At 40.6% G+C, this 22099-nt stretch overlaps 1 protein-coding gene across 3 annotated transcripts in view; it reads left to right on the forward strand.

Moving 5' to 3' along the window:
* Nucleotides 1-22099, forward strand: part of SNX25 (sorting nexin 25) — an 80090-nt gene that overhangs the window by 55650 nt on the left and 2341 nt on the right. For all 3 annotated transcript variants that reach the window (XM_084519182.1, XM_084519183.1, XM_084519184.1), the window contains exons 10-17: nucleotides 2031-2186; nucleotides 5592-5723; nucleotides 8704-8844; nucleotides 9436-9549; nucleotides 11833-11997; nucleotides 16313-16430; nucleotides 17667-17733; nucleotides 20804-20985. In XM_084519182.1, coding sequence (XP_084375308.1) covers nucleotides 2031-2186; nucleotides 5592-5723; nucleotides 8704-8844; nucleotides 9436-9549; nucleotides 11833-11997; nucleotides 16313-16430; nucleotides 17667-17733; nucleotides 20804-20985 — 1075 coding nt within the window. The remainder of the gene's footprint in view (nucleotides 1-2030; nucleotides 2187-5591; nucleotides 5724-8703; nucleotides 8845-9435; nucleotides 9550-11832; nucleotides 11998-16312; nucleotides 16431-17666; nucleotides 17734-20803; nucleotides 20986-22099) is intronic.

The following is a 22099-nucleotide window of genomic DNA, read 5'->3' on the forward strand; positions in this document are numbered from 1 at the left end:
TGTGTTAAATTTCTATAAATCTCATTGTTATAGCAGTATAGGTAAAAAACAATTCAGTGCCCTCCTGAAGGAGCCCTGATTAAAAGTGGGAGAATGAAATCAGAAGGTAGGGATCCAGGCAAGGGCAGGCTCTGCTGGTTCGGCCACAGGTGGAACGAGCTCGCTGCTCTTCCTTCTAATCTGTCATTGCTTTTTTGTGGTGTGGACAAAACCCCTTTAAAAGGTCACATCTAGACACACAAATACAGAGACAAGTAGTACTTTGCAACCACCAGGCTTGTTCCCTTCACTGGTGCTGTGTGCATCAGATGGCTAAAATAATAAATCCCAAGCCTGCATTCTGGAGCCCTGATGGAAACGGGAGCTGTTACTGCTGGGGCAGGCAGGTGAAATGATCTCAGCTTTGAGCATGGTGATCCTTTATTTGATACATTTGATAATTTTAATAGCAGTAACTTGCTGTCCTGTAGTCCTAGCATTTCATGGTAAACCTAGAGATTCAGCAGTGTTTTTGCTGAAACATTAATGACATAAATCATGCAGCTTGCCCCCAGGAGCAGAGCCTTACTGGTTTGTAATTAAATGCGGCCCTTCAGTTATTAGCAAAACTTGGTGTGACCAGGCTGTTAACTCTCCAGTGTCAAAACCAGCATCTCAGATTCTTTTTGACCCCAGTGCTTCCCAGCACTGGGGTCAAAAAGTGCGTTTATGTTATGCTTGTGTTCAGTGGAGTTATGAGTGACGTCCAGCGTTGCTAATACTTATTATTTGCATTATTGCAGTGCCAGGAGACAACAACAAGCTTTTGTGAGCTGAGTGAAGCTGTACAAATGCTTGGAAAGCAGTCTCTGACCTAAGGAGTTTACAGTCCATGCAGAATGGACAGGAGAAAGGACAGGGCATGCAGCTAATACTTGCTCAGCCACACAGCAGGCGAACTCTGAGCTGGAAGAGGGCACGGGTTCCTTAGCACTGAACTCCTGATTTCTGCTTTATGTTACCCTCAGACTGAGGAGATACTCGGAGAATTTGCAGAATGACATTTCCTTCTGTTAGCTTTACGTTAACTAAAGGTAAAACTTACTTAGTGGAAATATCATTAAATCACGTAGAACTCTGTCCCTTGTTCATGGGATTAGATTCATCCCACTGATAATTTAAGATAGATTTGGTCGCAAGCAAACCTCAAAGATCATGGAAGATGGCATTGCTGACAGTGGTTACATCACAGTGCTCTTTGATGGATCTCGAGGTCTTTGTTCCTCTTTGAGGAACTGCAGTAAGTCAGGGGAGGTTAACACAAATGTCAAAAGGTGTTAAAGAGGAAGGCACAGAACTTCACACCTTTCTTTCTTTTTTTTTTTTGGACATGTCTGCAGTACACAAGATAGAAAAAGCTGTTGGTTGGTTTGAGTGAATATGAGAAAATGATTTATGAGCTTGGAGTAAAGCATATGTGCTTTTGACACATTTTTTTATTAGCATTTCTAAAAACAGCAGTAAAATCTGTTTATGAAGAGAAAGGATGTGGTTTAGATTGTTCTGCAGCCTGATAAATCTATTTTGTGAAGGTTTGTAGGAGGCAGGACTGTTTGTTAGAACTCTGGTTTTATTTTTTCCCCCGTCTTGTTATCTTTCGGCTCAGAGCTAAGTGTTTGCTTTTCTATCTGGCTCTGAATATTGATTATAATTACTGAGCTGTTGTTGCTTTTAAGATAAACTTTGATTCCAACTCTCATTTATATTAAAGCCTTAGCTTGAAGGTCGTTTTACACAGTTGGAAAGAATTATATGGAACTGCAGTATAAATGATGAGGCTTTTATTTTTGTTTTTTTGTTTTTAACAAATCATATTTCATATAGGATCTGAGGGCTGGAATATCTATTAGAATTTATTATAGTGATGTGCCATTATGCCTGTGTGTATATCTATATCAAGAATAAATGTTCTTACACATGCATATGGAGCAAACAATAAATTTCTCCTTTTTCACATTAATGATGCAGTCGCTCCCATTCTCTATTCTTAGAGCCACGGTTGTGAAGAAACTACAGAAGAATGCAGCACAAGAATTAATGAACAGGCCAGTTATGCTGCAAATAAGCTTCGTCAGCTAAATGACAAGCTCGAATATAAGAAACAAGCTCTAAATTCCATATGTAATTCACCAAAACCCGACAAAAAGGTAAGTACTTCTGGTGTCTTCAGTCTTTTTTTTTTTTTAATATTATGTGTTTATTTATGTAATATGCAGTCATCTCAGGCTCTTTCTGGACAGGTCTGATGCCTGTTTCAATCAGCCTGTTACCAAAAGTGAAATCAAAGCTTGGAGTTAACTAATTTTTTTCCTTTTTTTTTTTTTTTTTAAGTTACTGTAAATAAAACTACAAATATGATTTATATCATGTACCTCTCTCCCATAGCCTTGCTTCTCTGTCAGTAGCAAACAGAATTTCTTCCTTACATCTCTACCCACCTCTATCTGCATAATTCTTCATGGCAGTTGATTCCGTGTCCCTGCCGCATCTGCAGCACTGCAGTTTAGGGATGTGCTGGTTCTGCTCCCTCTGCTGGCTTTGAAGTAGCACAACACAGTATCACAATCTCCAAATGTGTGATTGGCTCCCTTAAATAAAGGGGAAAAAATAAGACGTGTTATAGTGACTGATTTCCTTTTAAGGAGCCAGAAGAAAGCTGCAGGGCATACTTTCTTTGGACTAAAAATTCTGAGGGATGTGAAACTCTGGTTCTTTGGGCTTGGAACATAAAATAAATAAATAGTTTTTTTTTTTCTCCCTTTACAGAATGCAGCAGTTAAACAATTTAAGAACCCATTCAGGCAGAAGCAAGGGATTTACATTTGGCTTAGGCCAACTTGTTACCCCAAACGATATTACAGGACCATTGTTCAGATGTTTTTAAAGTGGTGTGAGAACTGGGCCAAGCTTTGAAGGTGTTGTGAGCTTGTGGTCATGGACAGTAGCGTGCAAGACCACCCTGGCCAGCTTCACTCCCTCTGTCCCTTAAATGTTTCCCTCTGCAAGAGGTTTCTGCAGACAACTGGAAATGTGTCCTTAGCTCTTCTGGAGTATCCCGTTCACAGCTGCTCTGCTCTCTGTGTGGCCTCAGCTGTATTTTTCTTCCCAAGTGGCAAGGGCACAGATGTGTCCCATTTTTTTATGCCTGTTTTACTACGGTAGCATTTACCTGTAGAGCTTTCAAATGAGTTGTTGAGTCAACAGTGTGAGAATATCTTGTCACAGGGACTTTGTTTTTCAATTCTGGACATGGCAGGTAAAAATTTGTTTCTTGGTCATATGAAGGTTAAAATAGAATTTAAAAAAATCACAGTTGTAAGCCATATGAAGGGGAATGTCATGCCCATTTTGTATTACTTAAAAAAAATAATAAATAAATCTTAAGCTGTTATTGGTTGTTCATTTTCTCTTTTTGAAATGCCTTTGCTGTGAGGCCCATGCAAAACATGCAAGTCTGTAAGGGGCTTGTAGCACCACATTCAGCTCAGATGCCAGCCAGTCAGGGAAGAAAACTGCTTGTTTGAGTTGCATGTGGGATTCTGTTAGATTTAAAAGAAAATGCTCTGTAGGGAGGAGTCTTACTTTCATCTCCTTCTGTGGAATATAAAGAGCAAGGAAGATGACATGGAAGATGACAGGGAGTCTCGGGCAGCATCTCTTCTGTACAGGGGCTGCTGCCATACAAGATAACCTGATTTTTGGAGACGTGTGACTGAGGTGCTACTTCCTCTGTGTGTGTGTGTGTGTGTATATCTCATGCCTGAAGCACAGGGCGTGTCCCCCTCTAGTCCATGAGTGCAGGCTCATCTCATCCACTGTAAATGTGCATGGGCTGTTTTCTTTTCTAGAGTTCAGTTTTATCCCCAGTAGCAAGGCAAAGGTTAACATTCCCACTCAGAGTGCTTCCCATTGCTTGCAAAACCTTGTTTACAAAATCAACTCTCTGACACAATTACTGAAATGAAACAGGACTGCTTCGAACTAAAATCCCTCCAACTTCCACATAATTCCTGATAGAGCTTGAGACAATTTTTTTTTTTAAACTTGGCCAGATCTTTTCTATTTCTGATGTTGAAGAGAAGCTGGTATAGCCAGCTAGACTTCAAGTTAAAATTTGTAACACAGGCAAAAAGAATGACTAAACTGTAAAGAATTACTAAGAATTACTAAGGCAACAAGAATTACTAAATAAGTGCTAAACAAAAGCGGATGTTACTGTGTATGCATGAGTTAGGTCATGCCATTAATTTCTGTATCATTACAGTTTTAAAATATTTTCTTCGATATAAGACATACTGTATAATTAAATCCTTATTTATTTTTTTTACATTTGCATTACATGCTCCCTTTCTGTTCTTGAGAAATAACTATATTCTTTCAGTACCCTTGGGGAGAAGGGATTGTACTTCTTTTAAAGTAGTGTTTTCCTGCTTTATTTTTTACTTCTAAAATATTTTTGTCTTTGAAAATATATATATCGTTGAAACAGAATAATAAAATTGAGCCAGTAGTGCTATAAAATTTTAGTATTTGTTTTATAACGATAGCAGCTGTTGACCTTACAAGTTCTGTGTTTTTCAATTGTTCCTGGATGACGCTTATAGGAGATCTTTCAAGGTGACCACAAAGCAATCTGTATTCTGAGAGTTTACTGTATCCTGAAGGTTAGCTTACATGCTGGAAGGTTGTCATATAGCTGCTCTGTAGACAGTCTTTCATCTTACAGGAGACAAATTCTGAGGAAGTTACTATAGCTCTGTAAAATCTTCTGCCAGGATGTACCACTTGTGCTACAAGTTTTACAGCTAAGTCTCATAAAATTGGAGCGTGGTATATTGTATTTTTTTTTTAAATTGTCAGCTTCTGCTGCTGCATCTCTCATGTCACATTTTATATGTATATTTCTACCTTTTCTTGTACTGTCTCCTGCTAGTAGGCATGGTTACTTATTTTTTGCTGATGTTTTAAGATGCATTATTTCTCCTTTATGAGATTATGCCTGTGAGCCATCTTGATTAGAACATCTCTTATTCAATGTGTGGTTTCCACAAGAATAAATTCTCCTCTACCCAAACCGAAAAAGAATTAAGAGGTAGCTTCTTGGGTGGTTGTTACCATAGCTAACTTACTGGCAATGAAATCTATTCTGAGGTTCTTTTATCGCATCATATATATCTGAAATGGGAAAAATGGTAAGGAGGATGTCTCTGGTAGTTGCTGTTGCAATAATTGCAATTTCAAGTGTATATAAAATGTGTAATATGTAGTTGTATCTGAAGTATCTCTTTGATCCTGATAGTGTGATAGAATCGTGTCTTTCTAACTTGTTTTTCATTTTAGTATTGGGGTTGACCTTTGAGATTAATCTGTTTCCCATGTCTATAGAAGATATCATAGATTTTCTCAGTTATGATTTTCTTTTCCATGTGAATTTTTCTCTCTCCTGTCTGTTGTACAGTTTATTCTTTCTGAATAGTGTTCTCAAAGATACAACTAGACATGTTACACAAGCTTTTTCTTACCAATGGTAATTGATGAATTTTCCTCTGCAGATTGTTTCTAAGCTGAAGGATGAAATCACCCTGATGGAGAGAGAGCACAATGACCTTCAGCTGCACATTGCAAGAACAGACTGGTGGTGTGAGAATCTTGGCATGTGGAAAGCCTTCATAATCTCAGGCGAGGTATGTTGTTTGTTTGTTTGTTTGTTTTGTTTTGTTTTGTCTTCTGGGTCAGTTCAAACTTGCTAAAGAGAAGAATAAAAACCTGTATATATTTTCTAATACCTTTGTGTATACTTCGTATTCAGTTGGGGAGTGGGGGTGGGAAATAACCTCTTCTGAGCTCCTTTCTTTCCCAAGTGAGTACTATGATGCATATACAAATGATTCCAGTCCTCAGACTCTGCTGTAATGAAGTTGTAGAAATACCTGTATATACGCGAGCATGTTTTGGCATTGGGTAATTTGCTATCTTAAGGGCATTATTTTTCATCAGAACTGCCTCATGTTATATTACCATGCTGTCATGCTTGAGCACGTTGTCTCTTCGGTCTGCCTCAAAACTCAGTGACTGTAAATGAAGAAATTCAACAGGTTGAAAAGGCAATGTGCTATTTTAAGAAATAAACTCTCATTGTGTAACCTTCTGGGTTTGTTTTAATGCTGTTTAGAACAGTGAAGCTCTTAATTTAAGTGATCTATGCAACTTTTAAAGCTGTGTTTTAGAAAACAGCAGCATCACGTGCAGCGAAACTGTGGAACAGCAGCTTTCTGGTAAGGGTCCCCATCCAGAACTGCCCAGTATCTCCTGTATTGCTAAATGAATATGTGGTTCTGCTAAATGTGGGGGAAACTGGGAGAAAAATACAATGAGTTAGTGCCTTAACTGTATTTTACAAGAAGTACTAGATTAGATAATTAAATGTAGGCTTGTATTAATTGTGCTGTTTGCAGCTCTGTGCTTCAAAGGGTAGGCTGGAGAAGTTATTAATGTTGTGCTTTTCCATGTTAATTAATTGCTTGGGAATGTTCTGGCCACAGTCGATGATTTCAGGAACATGAGTAGGTGACATTGTCCTCCTATCTGCAAAATACACCCTTGCTAATCCCAGTGTTTTGGTCTGTGATTTGATACAGAAATTTGGTGGCCCTGTGTTCGTTGCAGAGAGGCTTAGTAAAAGTACATGTTGCTGGAGAATTGGAGCTGAAAAGTATAATAGCCTGTCATCAACCTTTTAAAGTGATTTACTAATGTAGCTAATGGATAATGCACAAAAATCTAGTATTACTTATGGCTTGGAAAAATGTGTGTGTCCCCCCTTAGCCTGTGTTCTCTCTCAGGTGAACCTTTAAAGCTTTGAGTCATAAAAATGCACTATCTGAAAAAAATAAAAATGATATGAATTGTGTAACCCGTAAGAGTTGTGTGGTAACTGACATTTCTGATTAAAAAAAAACATACTTGGAGGTTCGGTGTTTTGGCTGTTTGATAGAGGTTGAAAAAAAGACTATAGGAACATGCAGAACGAAGGGGACCTGTGATAAGGTCCCCATGAAGGTCCCCTTCGTTCTGCATGTCCCCTGGAATTAGACTGTCTAATTCTGAGTCACATCTCCTGCACCAGCAGGTCTAAAACTCACAACTATGTAAACCAATGTGCTTTACTTCCCTTTAGTGGTTTTGGACTTTCATATTGTTTCATATTTTAGCAGATGTTCTGTCTCCCCTGTCTGAAGAAGACTGTTTCAGAGGATAACTTCTATATTTGGTTTTAAATCTGCTGAGTTCTTAAAGACTGGAGTTAGTAGATTTGAACGAGGTGAAAAAATAGCTTGTCTTACTCATGTATTTAAGTACACCAGAATTTAGGGTGTGTATGCTGAGTGGGAGTTGGGAAAGCTGGCTTCCTGTGAATTGAGGAAAACAACAGCGGTGTGCTGGATACATCTTCTTTGAGCCTGCTTAAAAGGGGCTGCAGGCATCAGTCTGGCAGCCTTTATTTTACTGCTGCACAGTCTGGGGGGGGGGGGGCAGTTTTGGAGAGCCGCTCAGACTGAGCACATTAGCACTGAGTCATGGGCTTGTTGACTGGTGGAAGGAGAGCCCTGAGTTGTGCTCATGGTTAATTCCTCCTGGTGGATGGCTGGGCCAGCCTTAGTGCTTCTTACAGGAGATTCACCAGCTTTCCTTGGCAGCAGCTTGTTTCTCTGCTGGTTTTACACCTTTTGCTAATGTGAAGTTTAAATTTTCCATGCTGCAGCTAATAGCTATAGCTTCTCCTGGAAAGATTTAATATTTGTTCTTTATTTTTGCAATATTTCTTTGAAAGCTCATTGCTGTGAGCACGCTCCTCATGGCCCTGGTGAGAGGAGCTGACCTCCTTGTGGAGGAGGCTGTGTGTTAACATCCTTGTTCCTGTCTGTCTCTGTCCACCTCAGGACCTCGTGTCTTTGGGGACGAGGCATCTATGGCGCTCTGGTAGATGGTAAATCCTGAAATAATGAATGTTTACGTTGTCTCGAGGCTCTGGAGTTGCTGTGACTGTGAAAAATAAGTAATAAAATAAAACCCAATAACCTGAGGCTGCATTGGGTACTTGAGGGCTGATTCTGTCCATAGATACCAGTGAGTAACTGGAGAGTTTTGCACAGAAGCTGAGGAAAGGGACTGAGGTGCTGTACGTGCAGGATGGGCTCTGGGGGTCAGTGAGAGCTCGGAGGCAGCCCCAGCTGCAGCAGCGCCGCTGGGCTTGCTGCGGGGGCGAGCTCAGCACGAGCACTGGGAACAAACAGAGGGAACAGGGGGCAGGGAAAGTGCACGGGAAGGGAGAGCTGAAGCACTGGGAAGCAATCAGAAACCTTGAAAGCTGAGATAATACCTACAGCTGCTGGGAGAAGACGTTGCAGTGATCTGATTGCTGATGGACAGCATTGCACAGCTGTGTGTAGGGCTTTGCTTAAAATAATGGCTAGCAGAGGACTGATTCAGGACTAATGTAGCCTTCTGGCTAAAGTTCAGTCCACTAAGGGTACTGCTCGATGAAACAAGCATGGTATGGTGATGAGGGAATTTGCAAGCCAGTCCTCTGGCAGCACAAATGTTCCACTGTTTCCCTCCAGAGTAATATACCCTATCTGTATTCTTTTTTTTCTCCCCCCCAAGGTTTTAGAAGAGAATGGAGAACAAGTGCCCTGTTACTCTGTCATGGTGAGTTTACAAGAAGTTGGTGGAGCTGAAACTAAGAACTGGACCGTTCCCAGGAAGCTCAGTGAGTTTCAGAACCTGCACCGGAAGCTCAGCGAGGTACGGGTCTCAGCGGAGGAACAACATGCAAATTGCTAAAATCTGTTGGTATGGTGTATAGGGGGGGAAGAAAGAACACTGAATACCACATTAAAAATATTACATTTTTTTAGTACAGTCTTTTGGCTTTTACCCTTTTCAAGTTCATTTTTCTATTCACATATTCCTGGCCTCTGCCAGATGTTCATAAAACTTATTTACATTTTTTTCTTAAATAATGAATGTTTTACTGAACTGACCCAATGTCCAAATAATACATGTACTGCACTGTCATGCAAGAGCCTGCTTTAAGAAACAGACTTTGTCTCTGTCTTCCAGGGAGGTATTAAAAATGACAGCTTTTTGGGACAGAGAATATTTACTCTTTAATCTGCTGTAACATTTCTGTCTGATAAAAGGTAGATAATGGTGTCGTGAGTATGGGAAAAGGTTCACCTGTAAGCCCATAGTGGGTAAGGGAAGGTGTTTTTCAGCATACTGAGCAGGGTATGGATGGCAGATGAGAATGCAAAGTCTGATTTCCATTTTGAACCAGAACCAGTTTTGTTTTTCTGCACATGTGCATTAAGTGAGCTGCCTTTTTTCCTACAGTGCTTTCCATCATTAAAGAAAGTTCAGTTGCCTTCCCTCAGCAAGCTGCCCTTCAAGTCCATAGACCAGAAATTCATGGAGAAGTCCAAGAACCAGCTTAATAACTTTCTGCAGGTAAGAAGACAGACTGTGGAGTAATGAGGGTACCAGAAGTTAAGACATAGCTGTAGGTTCACCTCTTTTATGGCAAAAGGATTTGATGACCACAGTTATATTCCTCACACCTCACTTCTACAGCCACTGTTTGGAGAATCCTAGCGCTCTGTTGTGCTCTTATTTACCCTCTCTTCTGTGAATGATCGATCCCTCTCTTACTTTTCCTGCAAGTCAGTGTTTGAGTAGCTACTCTGCCCTTTCTCTCTCTGGTGGGTCTTGGTGGTCAGTTTTTTGTTGTTGTCGATTGTTTGTTTGTTTGTTTCTGTTTTTTAAACCCATCCTCACCTCTATTCTTTCTAATTAAGGCTTCAGGTGGTTCATTTGAGGGACAGCATCTCCCACTCCATTCTCAGCTACAGCCTGCAGTGGCTCTGTGGAGGTCTTTGTGAAAGGTCAATGACAGCAGAGCATTTTCCTGCTTAGTCCCATGCGGTCTGGGTTCACTGCATGGTCAGTCAGCTTGAGAGGCTTTGAGCAAAGAAGTGGTTTTGTGCCTCCAGCAGGGTGAAAGGAGAAGTGGCTTGGCTTTCTGCTTGGCTTTGGTGTCTGTGAACCAGGCTAATACTGCTGAGACATGCTTTAATTTAATTGAATGCATTGTATGATTACTGTTTTTAGGTCACCTAGAGCCTCAGGTGGACAGCTTCATTAGTTAGTTTAGAATCAAAAGATATTCTTAGGCCTGAGTGTGATTTTGCTTATTGGGAGCAATTTGTCTTTAGACTCGGGTAACACCTACAAATTGCACTTAGACTGTTTGCTTTTCATTTTAGGGTAACCTGTATTCTGTATGGCTGCTTTTTTAAATGGACTACTTGAATTCACAATGCACACGTAATTCATGTGTTCAATGGGGACATGGAGCCTGCAGGATAAAAAAGGATGCAATTAAGAAAAAAGTAGTTGGGCGATACCAATATGAAAAGTGTTGTTTTAGACTTCAGTTACCTTTCTATTTGCCAGGGACTACAGTATAACCAAACATTGCTGTAAAGAAGCCAGGAATGCTTCCTTTCAGGGTAATGTAATTGGCCACCTGGATTCTTTCTCAGTGAGAATGGGGCTAAACTGGAATTGAGCACCTGTGGTTTTCAGTATGAACTCTGGTTGTTCCTATACTGGTAGGATTTCCAACTTTGTAAAAAGAATCGTGTTAAAATAAAGCTAAGTAATTGTGAATCTAATGGCTTTTTCTTAAGTGCACTTGTGATCCTTTAGCAAATGCATAAAATGCAGCTGACAAGCTTTATGTCTTTCTCTCTTGTGTCTTCCTTCATGCTTTTGATGGTGCTGTTATATTCCTTGCTCCCTGGTGGCTGTACAGTGGTTGCCCATGTTATCAGTAGAAATGCTGCTCAGGAACACTGTGAGCTGCTCCTCACTTGACCGGTGCTCCTTCTTCCCATTTCTTGCACGCAGGAGCCTGGTGGCTACCAGAAAGGGAACTGTTCTTATTTTCTGAGCCATGCGTTGTCACCAGAAACATTCTTAAAGAGTGGCTTCTCCTGTCCTGTGGGCAAATAGAGGTTGGCAGTAACCCCACTGAAATTACTGGTCTAGTGTGAGAGCTTGAGGCAGTCTGTGCGTGCAGTTCGTGTGTTCTTTGCAGGGACACGTAACCTTAAAAGAACTTTTGTGAGACGGCTGAGGAATGGAATTGGTGGCATAAGACATGGAGGGTGGAATTTCTCAAACCTTCTGTCCCTGTGTGCAGACAGATGGGTGCTCCTAGGGTGTGCCAGATGTCTGAACAGGAGAGTTGAATCGTGCCTCAGGAGTCAATGTTATCTCTCTATTGACTAAAAAGAGAGCACGGAGCAGATGGCTCAGATGTAAGGGTTGATGCTGTAAATGCCAAAGTTGTCTAACGTGCATGAAGTTGAGATGAGTTTGGCTGATAGTAACCAGTCCTTGAGTGCTAAGTTAATTTGATCTTTGACTAGCTAAGAAAGAGTAAATAATGAATCCTGTAGTTGTCACTTCAAAGTACAATACTTCACAACAAGTGTCTTACAAATTGAAACTTCGTGTTTTTAAAAAGGAAGTTGTAAGATTAAAAACCTGACGGACTCCTTAAATACAGTTATCACACTGAAGTATCTGTGAGGCATGATTTTTTTTTTTTCTCTCTACTTCTGAGCTACATCTTAATTGATTTTATTGGCTGGCCTGACACATTTTGTTCCTTAACAAGAAATATTTAACTGATGTGGTGTTTCTGTCATTGTATTTCTTTCATAGAAATTGCTGTCTGATGAAAGACTCTGTCAAAGTGAAGCACTTTATGCCTTCTTGAGCCCCTCTCCAGAACACCTCAAAGTTATCGATGTGCAAGGAAAGAAGTCATCTTTTTCACTCTCATCATTTCTTGAACGCCTTCCTGGTGATCTGTTTTCTCATCAGGAGGTAAGTAGTAGAAAAGTAATCTTCCCAGATGTAATTACTTAGCCAAAGTAAGCAAGGAGAGGCATTATTATAATACATCTGAATGGCAGGTAATATTGGAAGGCATTTTGAAAGGTCATTTTCAATTTACTATAAGTGAACAAAGAGTCAGAAGTGAGAGCTGTTTATGACTTCAGAAGGTATTTTTTAATGAAATGTTTCCTGCCCTTTAATAGATATATATAGGCAAGTGTGTAACCTATCACAAATTAATGAAATGCAGTCCATGTGGGATTGCTTATTTGTTATAGCAGAATTTCCCACTTCTTATGCTCTGGACGTGCATATTGTAGAGAGTTTTAGACAGGTAAAAATGATCATCTCTTAGGAAGCTTCTTTTGGCAGGGAACAGCTGTGTGCCTTTAATAATTTCTGGATAACTTCTGAAGAAAAGCTGCGTTTGACAAAGAATGTGTGCAAATGGTGCAGGCTTACGTATACAGGTGGTAGCCCATGAGGTTGGTGTATTTGATACTAAGTCATAGAAACAAACAAACAAAACCCCCTTGTGTTTCAAGATTCAGGAAAGAATAGATTAGTGACTGAAATAGCTCATTGACTAAAACTCCATGTTGCTCTGTCATGTGTGGTTTGTGCTGCAGATACACAACCTTCAGGGAGCTGTTTCCATTACCAGCTATTTGTTATATGAAATAATTCTTTTGTTAAATGCTGTAGTTGTCTGTAGTGGCTGGGCTTTCTTGAGGATAAAGGGAGTTTGGGAAACTTGTGCAGGTCTAGCCTGTTAATAGACACAAAGTTGGCCTTGCATCTCTTGGGAATAAGAAAATCCTTCCTATATATTCTTATTTTTTTCAAAATTTTGCTATATTTCCACCTAGATAGTGAATGTATGTGTGCTATTTTGGAGTACTAAACATAGAGTGCGAGACACTCATTCTAGTTATTAACAGAAGTACTTCAGTTCTAAAGAGGGAAGAGTGTGTTCACTAAAATAACTGTTAGGTAGAAGTAGCATCAAGCAAAGAAGCACGAAGCTATTAGTGTTTCTCTGTTGCATGGAAAAACATCCGCAAGCAAGAAGCCAGACCACAAGTGTATTGCATTACGTGAGTGCGTAGGAGGAGATAGGAAATATGGGAGACTTGTAATGAGGGAGGGAGGGAGCAAGGAGAAAGAAACGAAGAAGCAGAAATGAAACTGAAAAATGAAGGAAATGGAATAAAAAAGGCCCTGAGAATGTGGAAGCAGGAGTCAGAACATACCTTCTTAATTGGTTTTAATTTAATAGCGTTTCTTCTTACTTTAGGATTAGCAGCTTAATATTGCTAGCCTGTATTATGCCAGTACTACGCAAATGCAGATGAAGTCCATCCCATTTCACATCCATCCATCTTCCCTCTCCTCTCCCCTCCTTCCCAAACATAAACGTGAGAGAACAGAATACAGATAGAGGAGTACAGGGAACTGTTAGACCCTCTGAGTCTGTGCAGTACAAAGGCTTGTCCTAGTTTACACATAGTGATAAAATTAAATGGAGGCAGGGGAATTGTGAGCAAGTCTGGGGCGAGCTCCAATTTTTCTCAGACACGCTGGTCTTTCAGTTGGGGGTTTTTAGATCAGCTCAGTCTTGCTCAGTGATCACAATTTGTATTATTTACTACAGCATTTAAAGTAGGGTTAGAAATCATTTGGTCTGAAATCATTAACGCAGTTACTTGTTAAATTACAGAGTTGTTATGGTTGGGTTTTCTCTGTAACAAAGAATTCCTGTTTTATTCCATATTGGGCTCTATTGAAGAGCATGCTCTCTTACTGCTTTCTTTGTCTCTTACATCTTGTCTGACTTTCTGCAAATGTGTTAGAGCAACAGTATTACCTCTTGAGTGCTGTTTTCAGCATTATATATTGCAGCAATTTTAAATCTCATATAAACAATGCCTTGGATGGGGTTAACTTCAGAACATGTTTCTTAACTCTCGAGACCAAAAGCAAATTAGAGGAAAAATACAGCCGAAGCTATCTGGAAGAGGGTTTTCAGGTTTATGAAGCGTTAACGAATAGAAAATTCACTGTGGTGTAAGAATTCACACTTCTCATTGCATTTTCTAAATGAGAGGGGATTTACTGAAGGGCAGTAAAATAGAGCAGGAACCTCAGAGAGGTCATCGGATTCATCCTTCTGCTCCAAATAGGCTCAACTGTACCAGCACAATTCTTGGCACGTCTGTTATGTTTTTAAACCTCCGGTGACTGATGTTCTGTAGCTGAGCAAGGCAGTGTGTCTCAGTTCTCAGCTCTCTTCATGGTTATAAAATTGTTCTTTCTAATTAACCTAAATCTCCCTTAGTCTGCTAGCTCTTGTCCTGTCTGCAGCAAACACAGAACTGTCTATTCCCTTTCTTTACATTAAGCCTTTTTGTTTGGGTTAGGATCACCTCATTTATCAGGAGCCACTACTTTCCTTTGGTCTTCTGTTCTTTTGTTTCTTAGATTGAGCAGCCTGTTTCTACTAGTTACTGGTATGTGTTATGCAGTTCTTAAGGCTTTGCTCTGCACTTATCCAATAATACGTGTTTTTCTTGGAAATGTTTCAAAATTAGTCACCAGCTGTTGTTCCCACTAGGTTTTCCTATTCCCATGTATTAAACTCTTATATATATATATATATATATATATATATATATATATACACATATGTATATATATATATATACACATATATATACACATATGTATATATATATATATACACATACAGATCTATCTGTATGGGCAGTATTCCTGCTTACAGATCATGGTGGCATGCCTGCCTTTTTCACAGGCCCTCGGGTTTGTTTTTCTTTTCTGTACTATTACCAATTCCAATTATTTCATTTCCTGCATTATTGCTGCTTTGCATCTGTACTTACCAAATTGCACCCGGTGAGCTCACCTGCAAATTCAGTAAGCTTATTTTCTGTTCTGTTGCCCAAAGGGTTAATGAAAATATGGAATTATCTCTATTACGGAAAATTAAATAAAATATAATTTCTTGAATATCTAAAATAATGAAGGGCCAAGAAGTCTGTTGGCCAGAGGAAGATGGTGAGCAGGACTGGAGTTTGTTCTAGTCTCTGTCCCTGGAGAAAACTGTTCATTGTCAGTAAATCTGTGTGCTCGTGTGGCAGGACGGGCAGTGATTTGTGGCTTCCTCACGTGGTGTTTCTTGTCAGTACGATGTGGTTTTTTGTTCGCTGCCCTAAATCACAGCTTAGCCCACAGAATGCTTTAAAAGCTGGATACTCACCAAGCTATTGAAGTAAGTAAAAGTGGAGTCTATGGTGAAGTTTATGGTACACTTCAGTGTGGTAGGGTTTTTTTATTTCATTTTTTCTGGTTTTGAGAAGAGAAATAGCATAGAATAGAGAATGACAAACGCGACGTGGGCAGTGAAGGGTTGAAATATACAACACCAGAGAGTTATTTTATCCATACAGTACAATGCACTACCATGCCTGGAGAAAATTCTGGGACTGGAAGTGTACCCAGAGTTAATGCTGGGCTTTAGTTGGGATTTGAAGGATGTGAGGAAGAAGAAAGACAAACTGATGTACACCTGAGACACTGTAGGCTAGTCTCTGTATAGCAGGGTTCAGATGACAGGCAAAGGGTGATTGAAAGACTGTCAATGTAAGGCAAATAAATTAAAAATAATGCAGGAGGAATAAATCCATGAAGGAGGTTTTTCTGGACTAGAAGAGGAGAGGGAAAAATAAGTAATGTTAGATGATGACATATCAAGGAAGAAAGAAGGGCAAAGGAAGGAGGACAAATAAAAAGCAGAGCTGAAGAAAGAACATTTGCCTGCATGACATTGCGACCATTCCTGAACCAAAGCCTGGGAAATTGCTGATCCAGCCAAGTTTATGAAATGTCTCCCTCTTGCTGGAGATGCACTTTCCTGGGGGCTGCGTCTGTGCAGCCAGACATGCACCTCAGGAGCACTTGTTGCTGAAAGCTGACCCTTCCCTGTGTGAACTAGTAGGAGCACCACCTGCACGCCCAGCTCCAAAATTTATTCAGTTGTCATCTGGTGCAAGTCGCTCTTGGCAATATCATCAGTTTACACATGGAGTGATAGATAATCTCCTGGGACAGGGCACAGCTCCCAGGCTGTCAGAGTCCAGAGACAGGTATCTTTGTGTTCCTCAAGCTCAGGTCCCAGGAGGGCTGGCTGTGCTTCTTCCCGGTGGCATGGCAGTACCTAAATCCGTGCTGGAAGAAGGGTTCATCCCATGCTGTGGTTCATCACATGTTGTCTCTCCGTTCGTAGGAAGAAACGGAAGAGGACAGTGACCTGTCAGACTATGGAGAAGAGGTGGATGGAAAAAAGGACTCTCTTGCTGAGCCATGTTTCATGCTGATCGGGGAGATCTTTGAGCTGCGAGGAAGTAAGCTGCAAACCTGCTTGTTTGTTAGTGGAATCTGTTGGCCAAGAAATCTGGCTCACTTTGTAGTTCATGGTTTTTCTGCTATTTCAGAAGTGTAATCTATATAACAATTTAATTTGGAAAGGAGTTGTGTTGCAGTAGTTCCTAACTTTGGAGCTTTTATACTAAAGTTTAATTTCAATACGACATGGAACTGAAAATGCAGCTGGTAAGGAAGAGAATATGCATTCAATAATATTAAGTTTTTTATTTAAGAAAATTATTTTGGAAAAAAAAGTACAAGGAAGTACAAAAGCATGTTTTCCATAAATTGGTTGCGTATTAGAATGCATGAATTACAAGGAAGGAAAGATGGCTTTGTCACAGAACATGTCACTAACAAAGCAACAGTTTTAATGTCTGTTTCAATGTATTATGGATGCATTTTAATTCTACAGTTTGTATAATGGAAAAGGTGCTGTAACTGTGGCACCTTTTGGCACCAGATTTTTTTCCTTCTTTATGTAACTGAGTGATGGTAATACAAGGAAAAACAAACAAAGAAACAAACAAAACAAACCAACCAACATATTTTTCATTCTACTGAATATGTAGGCATACTTGATGCTGTATAAAATTATGTACAGGCTAACTATTACAAAATGCAGCCCCTTCCAAAAGTGACAGATGTATATTCTAAATTTAGGCTTTTCTTCGGATGCTGGTGAACAGCATGAAAGAAGGATTAACCACTAATTATAAGGAAGCACTCACATTTGTTTCTTTTATTGGTAATGGAAAGCTAATTGCTTGTACTATTTGAGTGAAAATGTTTTCAGAATTTCAATGCTGTTGCTGTGTATGCAACATTGTAACAGTAGGTACAAAAAGGGTGTGAATTTTCAGGGGTTTTCTTGAACAAAAAGGGTTTGGGTAGTTACATTGTTCAATAAACTTAAACTATTCTTTAACAGTACAGCTTACAGAGTAAACTGCAAATGCATAATGCAGATATGTTTATGTAATCTGCAAAAAAAACCACAAAGCAAAACAAAAAAAATAAAAACCCTGTTGCAAATAATCCAGGAAAAACAGTCATGAAAAAGAAAGATCCATGTGCAATTATTTAAATCTTAGAAAGGATGATAACAGGTACATGAACTGTAGATATATATATATTTTTTTGATGTAATTGTAGGTTCCATAACGTTACTAACTTCACAATCTTCATTTTCTGTCTTTTTTTCATTGTTCTAGTGTTTAAGTGGGTCAGAAAAACGTTAATTGCACTAGTACAAGTCACTTTTGGAAGAACTATCAACAAGTAAGTTGCTGTTACTTTAACCAAACCTGCAACATCATTCTGTGACTATAGGCTGAGCAGAATTGTTTAAAATAATAATAATCTGGACACTCTGTATATGATAATCTGCATGTTTTCCACAGCTCAATTTATGAATAAGTTGATTAGAGAAGACATAGACATGCAGATTATCATTTTGCTTATTTAGCAATATTTTTTCCCTGCAGAGGGCTTTGCTTTTGCAGAGACCTGCCTCTGAATAGCTTTTATTAGTTCATGCTTTATTTTACAGTCCCATGAAGTTTTTGTCAGAACTGAAACTAGGTTTCTGTATTAGTTAATTTATTTCCAATCGAATGCAGATTTCTCTAAAGTGACTGAAATAATGTTTACATGATGAGAACCATTGATATGTAATGTGGAGCTTAACTCATCACTGTTAGGCATGTTTTCATAAATGTATTTTTATGTACTGCATGAAGATGTATCTGCCAAGTGAGGTCCGGATGAGGCTATGAAGTAAGTGTGTGTCTGTACAGACCTTCTACGTGGGAAACTCTCTCATTGGTCAGAAAAATTTTGGATATTACTTTCTTTGTCAGTTACAAAGGCCTACGGTAAAACTTGATTCAGTAGAGCTGGTGATTCATACAAACACACTTCCCACGATCCTTTGATCAGTACTGACATTTTGATGCGTCATGATGAAGACCCTAGCAATTACAGGCCTGTCAGTCTCACGTCAGTGCCTGGTAAAATCATGGAGAAGTTGGTTCTCGGACTTATTGAGGCGCACCTGGGGGACAAAGCAGTCATTGGTCCCAGCCAGCATGGGTTTGTGAAGGGTAGGTCCTGCCTAACTAACCTGATTTCCTTTTATGATAAGATCACCCGTATGGTGGACCAAGGGAAACCAGCTGATGTGATTTTTTTGGACTTCAGCAAGGCTTTTGACACGGTTTCCCATAGGATCCTACTGGACAAAATGTCCACCATACAGCTAAATAAAAACATCATACGATGGGTGAGCAATTGGCTAACGGGCAGGGCCCAAAGGGTTATGGTAAATGGAGCTGCGTCAGGCTGGCGGGCGGTCACCAGTGGGGTCCCTCAAGGCTCCATTTTAGGGCCGGTACTTTTCAATATTTTTATAAACGATCTGGATGTAGGAATAGAGGGTATTTTGAGCAAGTTTGCTGATGACACCAAACTTGGAGGAGTTGTGGACTCAAATGAGGGCGTAAAGGCCTTGCAGAGGGATCTGGACAGGTTGGAGAGCTGGGCGATCACCAACCGCATGAAGTTCAATAAGAGCAAGTGCCGGGTCCTGCACCTGGGACGGGGAAACCCTGGCTGCATGTACAGACTGGGCGATGAGACGCTGGAGAGCAGCCTAGAAGAGAGGGATCTGGGGGTCGTGGTAGACAGCAAGTTGAATATGAGCCAGCAGTGTGCCCTGGCAGCCAGGAGGGCCGACCGTGTCCTGGGGTGCATCAAGCACGGCATCGCTAGTAGGTCAAGGGAGGTGATTGTCCCGCTCTACTCTGCGCTGGTGCGGCCTCACCTCGAGTACTGTGTGCAGTTCTGGGCACCACAGTATAAAAAGGACATGAAACTGTTGGAAAGTGTCCAGAGGAGGGCTACGAAGATGGTGAAAGGCCTGGAGGGGAAGACGTACGAGGAACGGCTGAGGTCACTGGGCCTGTTCAGCCTGGAGAAGAGGAGGCTGAGGGGAGACCTCATCACAGTCTACAACTTCCTCGTAAGGGGTTGTCGAGAGGCAGGAGACCTTTTCTCCATTAACACTAGTGACAGGACCCGCGGGAACGGGGTTAAGCTGAGGCAGGGGAAATTTAGGCTGGACGTCAGGAGGGGGTTCTTCACAGAGAGGGTGGTTGCACACTGGAACAGGCTCCCCAGGGAAGTGGTCACTGCACCGAGCCTGTCTGAATTTAAGAAGAGATTGGACTGTGCACTTAGGCACATGGTCTGAACTTTTGGGTAGACCTATGCGGTGTCAAGAGTTGGACTTGATGATCCTTAAGGGTCCCTTCCAACTCAGGATATTCTATGATTCTATGATTCTATGATTTGCTTATGAAAGTGTGTGAATCTGTGATTTCCGTACTATGGAAGTCACAAACAGGCGAAGGACCACTGAGAATCTGATGAAATGCACTGTTTTGCTTTGGTGTAGCATTGGGACTGTTACTCAGGTAGGTGTCACAGCCCAGAAGATAACAGCAGAACAGGCTGTTCCTTTATCCAGTCAGTGGCTAATTTTTACATGCCAGCATTGCTTATAAAACCTTTTATGTATGCTATACAGTGGTAAATTGGAGAAGTGATGTAAAATCGTGCACTTGACTCTCAGTGGTGGTCTCTGACAGTACACATTTGCTGAGTTTTAAATTGATCAGTTCATTTGTTCACAAATTGCAAGTAACTATCATGAAAGACAACTGCGATAGGACAGAGTCCGCGTGCACTGTGTAGCTTTTACCTGTTGGTTAAATTCTTACCTTTTAGTAAGGCTTTCAGCTGTCATTGGCACAGCTAAACAGTACTGCCTGGAGCTCGCTCTGTACCTCAGGCTCCTTACACCAAGGACTGCACTTGGCTTCATTCAGCCACTGGAGGAGGCTGCTCCCTCCATTTATAATCCCACTTCTAATGTGCTTATGAACGTACAGCACTTCTATCAAAACTTTGTGTGTTTTATCCCGCCGGGAACTTCTGTGCACACGTCTAGTTTGGAGTTCATCAGTTAGGTTTTTGTTTTTCCCTAGTAGAGCCTTTGCACTACCCATCCTTGAAATGCTTGTGCATCCTTGTATGCTCATATATATTTGCAGACTACTTTAAAATGTAGCCTTCTTTGCATCTCAGTCGGTTATCTGGAGAGATCTAGATCCTAGAGCACCTGGAGCTAACTACAACTTGCCATGATGCTGGTGAAAGCAACTTCAGTAAATTGGGATAATGAAGATAAGCATTGCTTCCACTGCTTCTAGTAGGAAAAAAATAAATCATAAATCTGGATAAAATGTGAGACCAGTTCTGATGTGCTTCCTTCCACACTTTTTTGTAGGCAAATCCGAGACACTGTACACTGGATATTCAGTGAACCAATGCTTGTTTATTATATTGGTGTGTTTCGAGATGCATTTTGGCCGAATGGAAAGCTAGCACCACCACAAAGAGCCAAGAGCGATGAACAAAAGCAAGAAACAAAACAGAGAGCACAGCAAAAACTACTTGAAAACATTCCAGGTGAGAACACTTTCCTTCCATTTCATCACAGATTTAATGCCAGTAAGGAAACTGGTTAACCACATACTGTTCTGCTACATTTTGGATTTTTCCTGTAGCGTTGTAAATTGCGGTTATTTGCACAAACATAATTTTGGCCTTACCCTTTGCCTCTCCTGCCTCTGTCTCGTAAAAGGCGTGGGCTTGGGTAACACTGGTGGATTTAAGATCGTGTGTTACTGTCCTCTGTATGCAATACTCAAGGAACCCAAGTTAAGGCTCTCTGCTGCCTCTCCATCAGCAAGCAGTAGGTGGTTCTGCTGCCTGGAACTACTTGACCTACAGGGAGAGCGGCACCACCACTATTACCTCTTGCTCTAATGTTTTAAAGTGGAAGAGGGAGATCTACCCACGTTGTCACTGTTGTGCTGCTGCACATTTCTGAGGAGAGGTTTCAGGGCACCAAACATTAGAGGGACATGTGGCCTGGGCAGAAGCACCCCAGATTGAGTGGGGTTTCCAGTACTTGCCTGTGCCTGCCCTTTCCCCCACACGAAGTGAGGCAGCTTCCTCCTCAGCGTGCACGTTTCTAGGGCACCATCCCTTGCCATTCACAGCACAGGGAGTCATTTGGATCATTCTGCTTCTTCAGAGAGCGTGTAAACCAAAAGGCACCTAACTGTGAAGAAAGGGTATTCTATTCCATTTAGCCCTTAGAAATGCACTTAAACATTGCTTGAATGCTTTTTATCTCCTCTCCACCTGAATAACATGGATTTTAATGAGCTATTTTATAGCTTCACCGAGGTAGCTCATATCCCCTTGCATTAGGGTGTTTGTTTAATCAACTTCAACAGTGAAAATTGCAGCAAGCATGCATGCAAAATATTGGTCATCTGGTGTGTAAACGATCCTCCATCTGCTCTGTTATGATATACTTGCCACTTGCCTAGAATAGCCTTCCTTAGTTGTTTTTTGTTTGTTTTTATTAGAGATGTTTCAGGACATAGTTGAATGCTCCTGAAATTCATGATAAAGCACCAAATCACTATTTATTCCTTACTGTAATTTAATCAAAAACGTAAGTAATTGACTTGAAGTTCTCTTATCTGCCTGCTTGCAAGAAATATTCCTG

The sequence above is a fragment of the Aythya ferina genome (assembly GCF_964211825.1).
Source record: "Aythya ferina genome assembly, chromosome: 4".
In the NCBI taxonomy this organism is placed as follows: domain Eukaryota; kingdom Metazoa; phylum Chordata; class Aves; order Anseriformes; family Anatidae; genus Aythya; species Aythya ferina.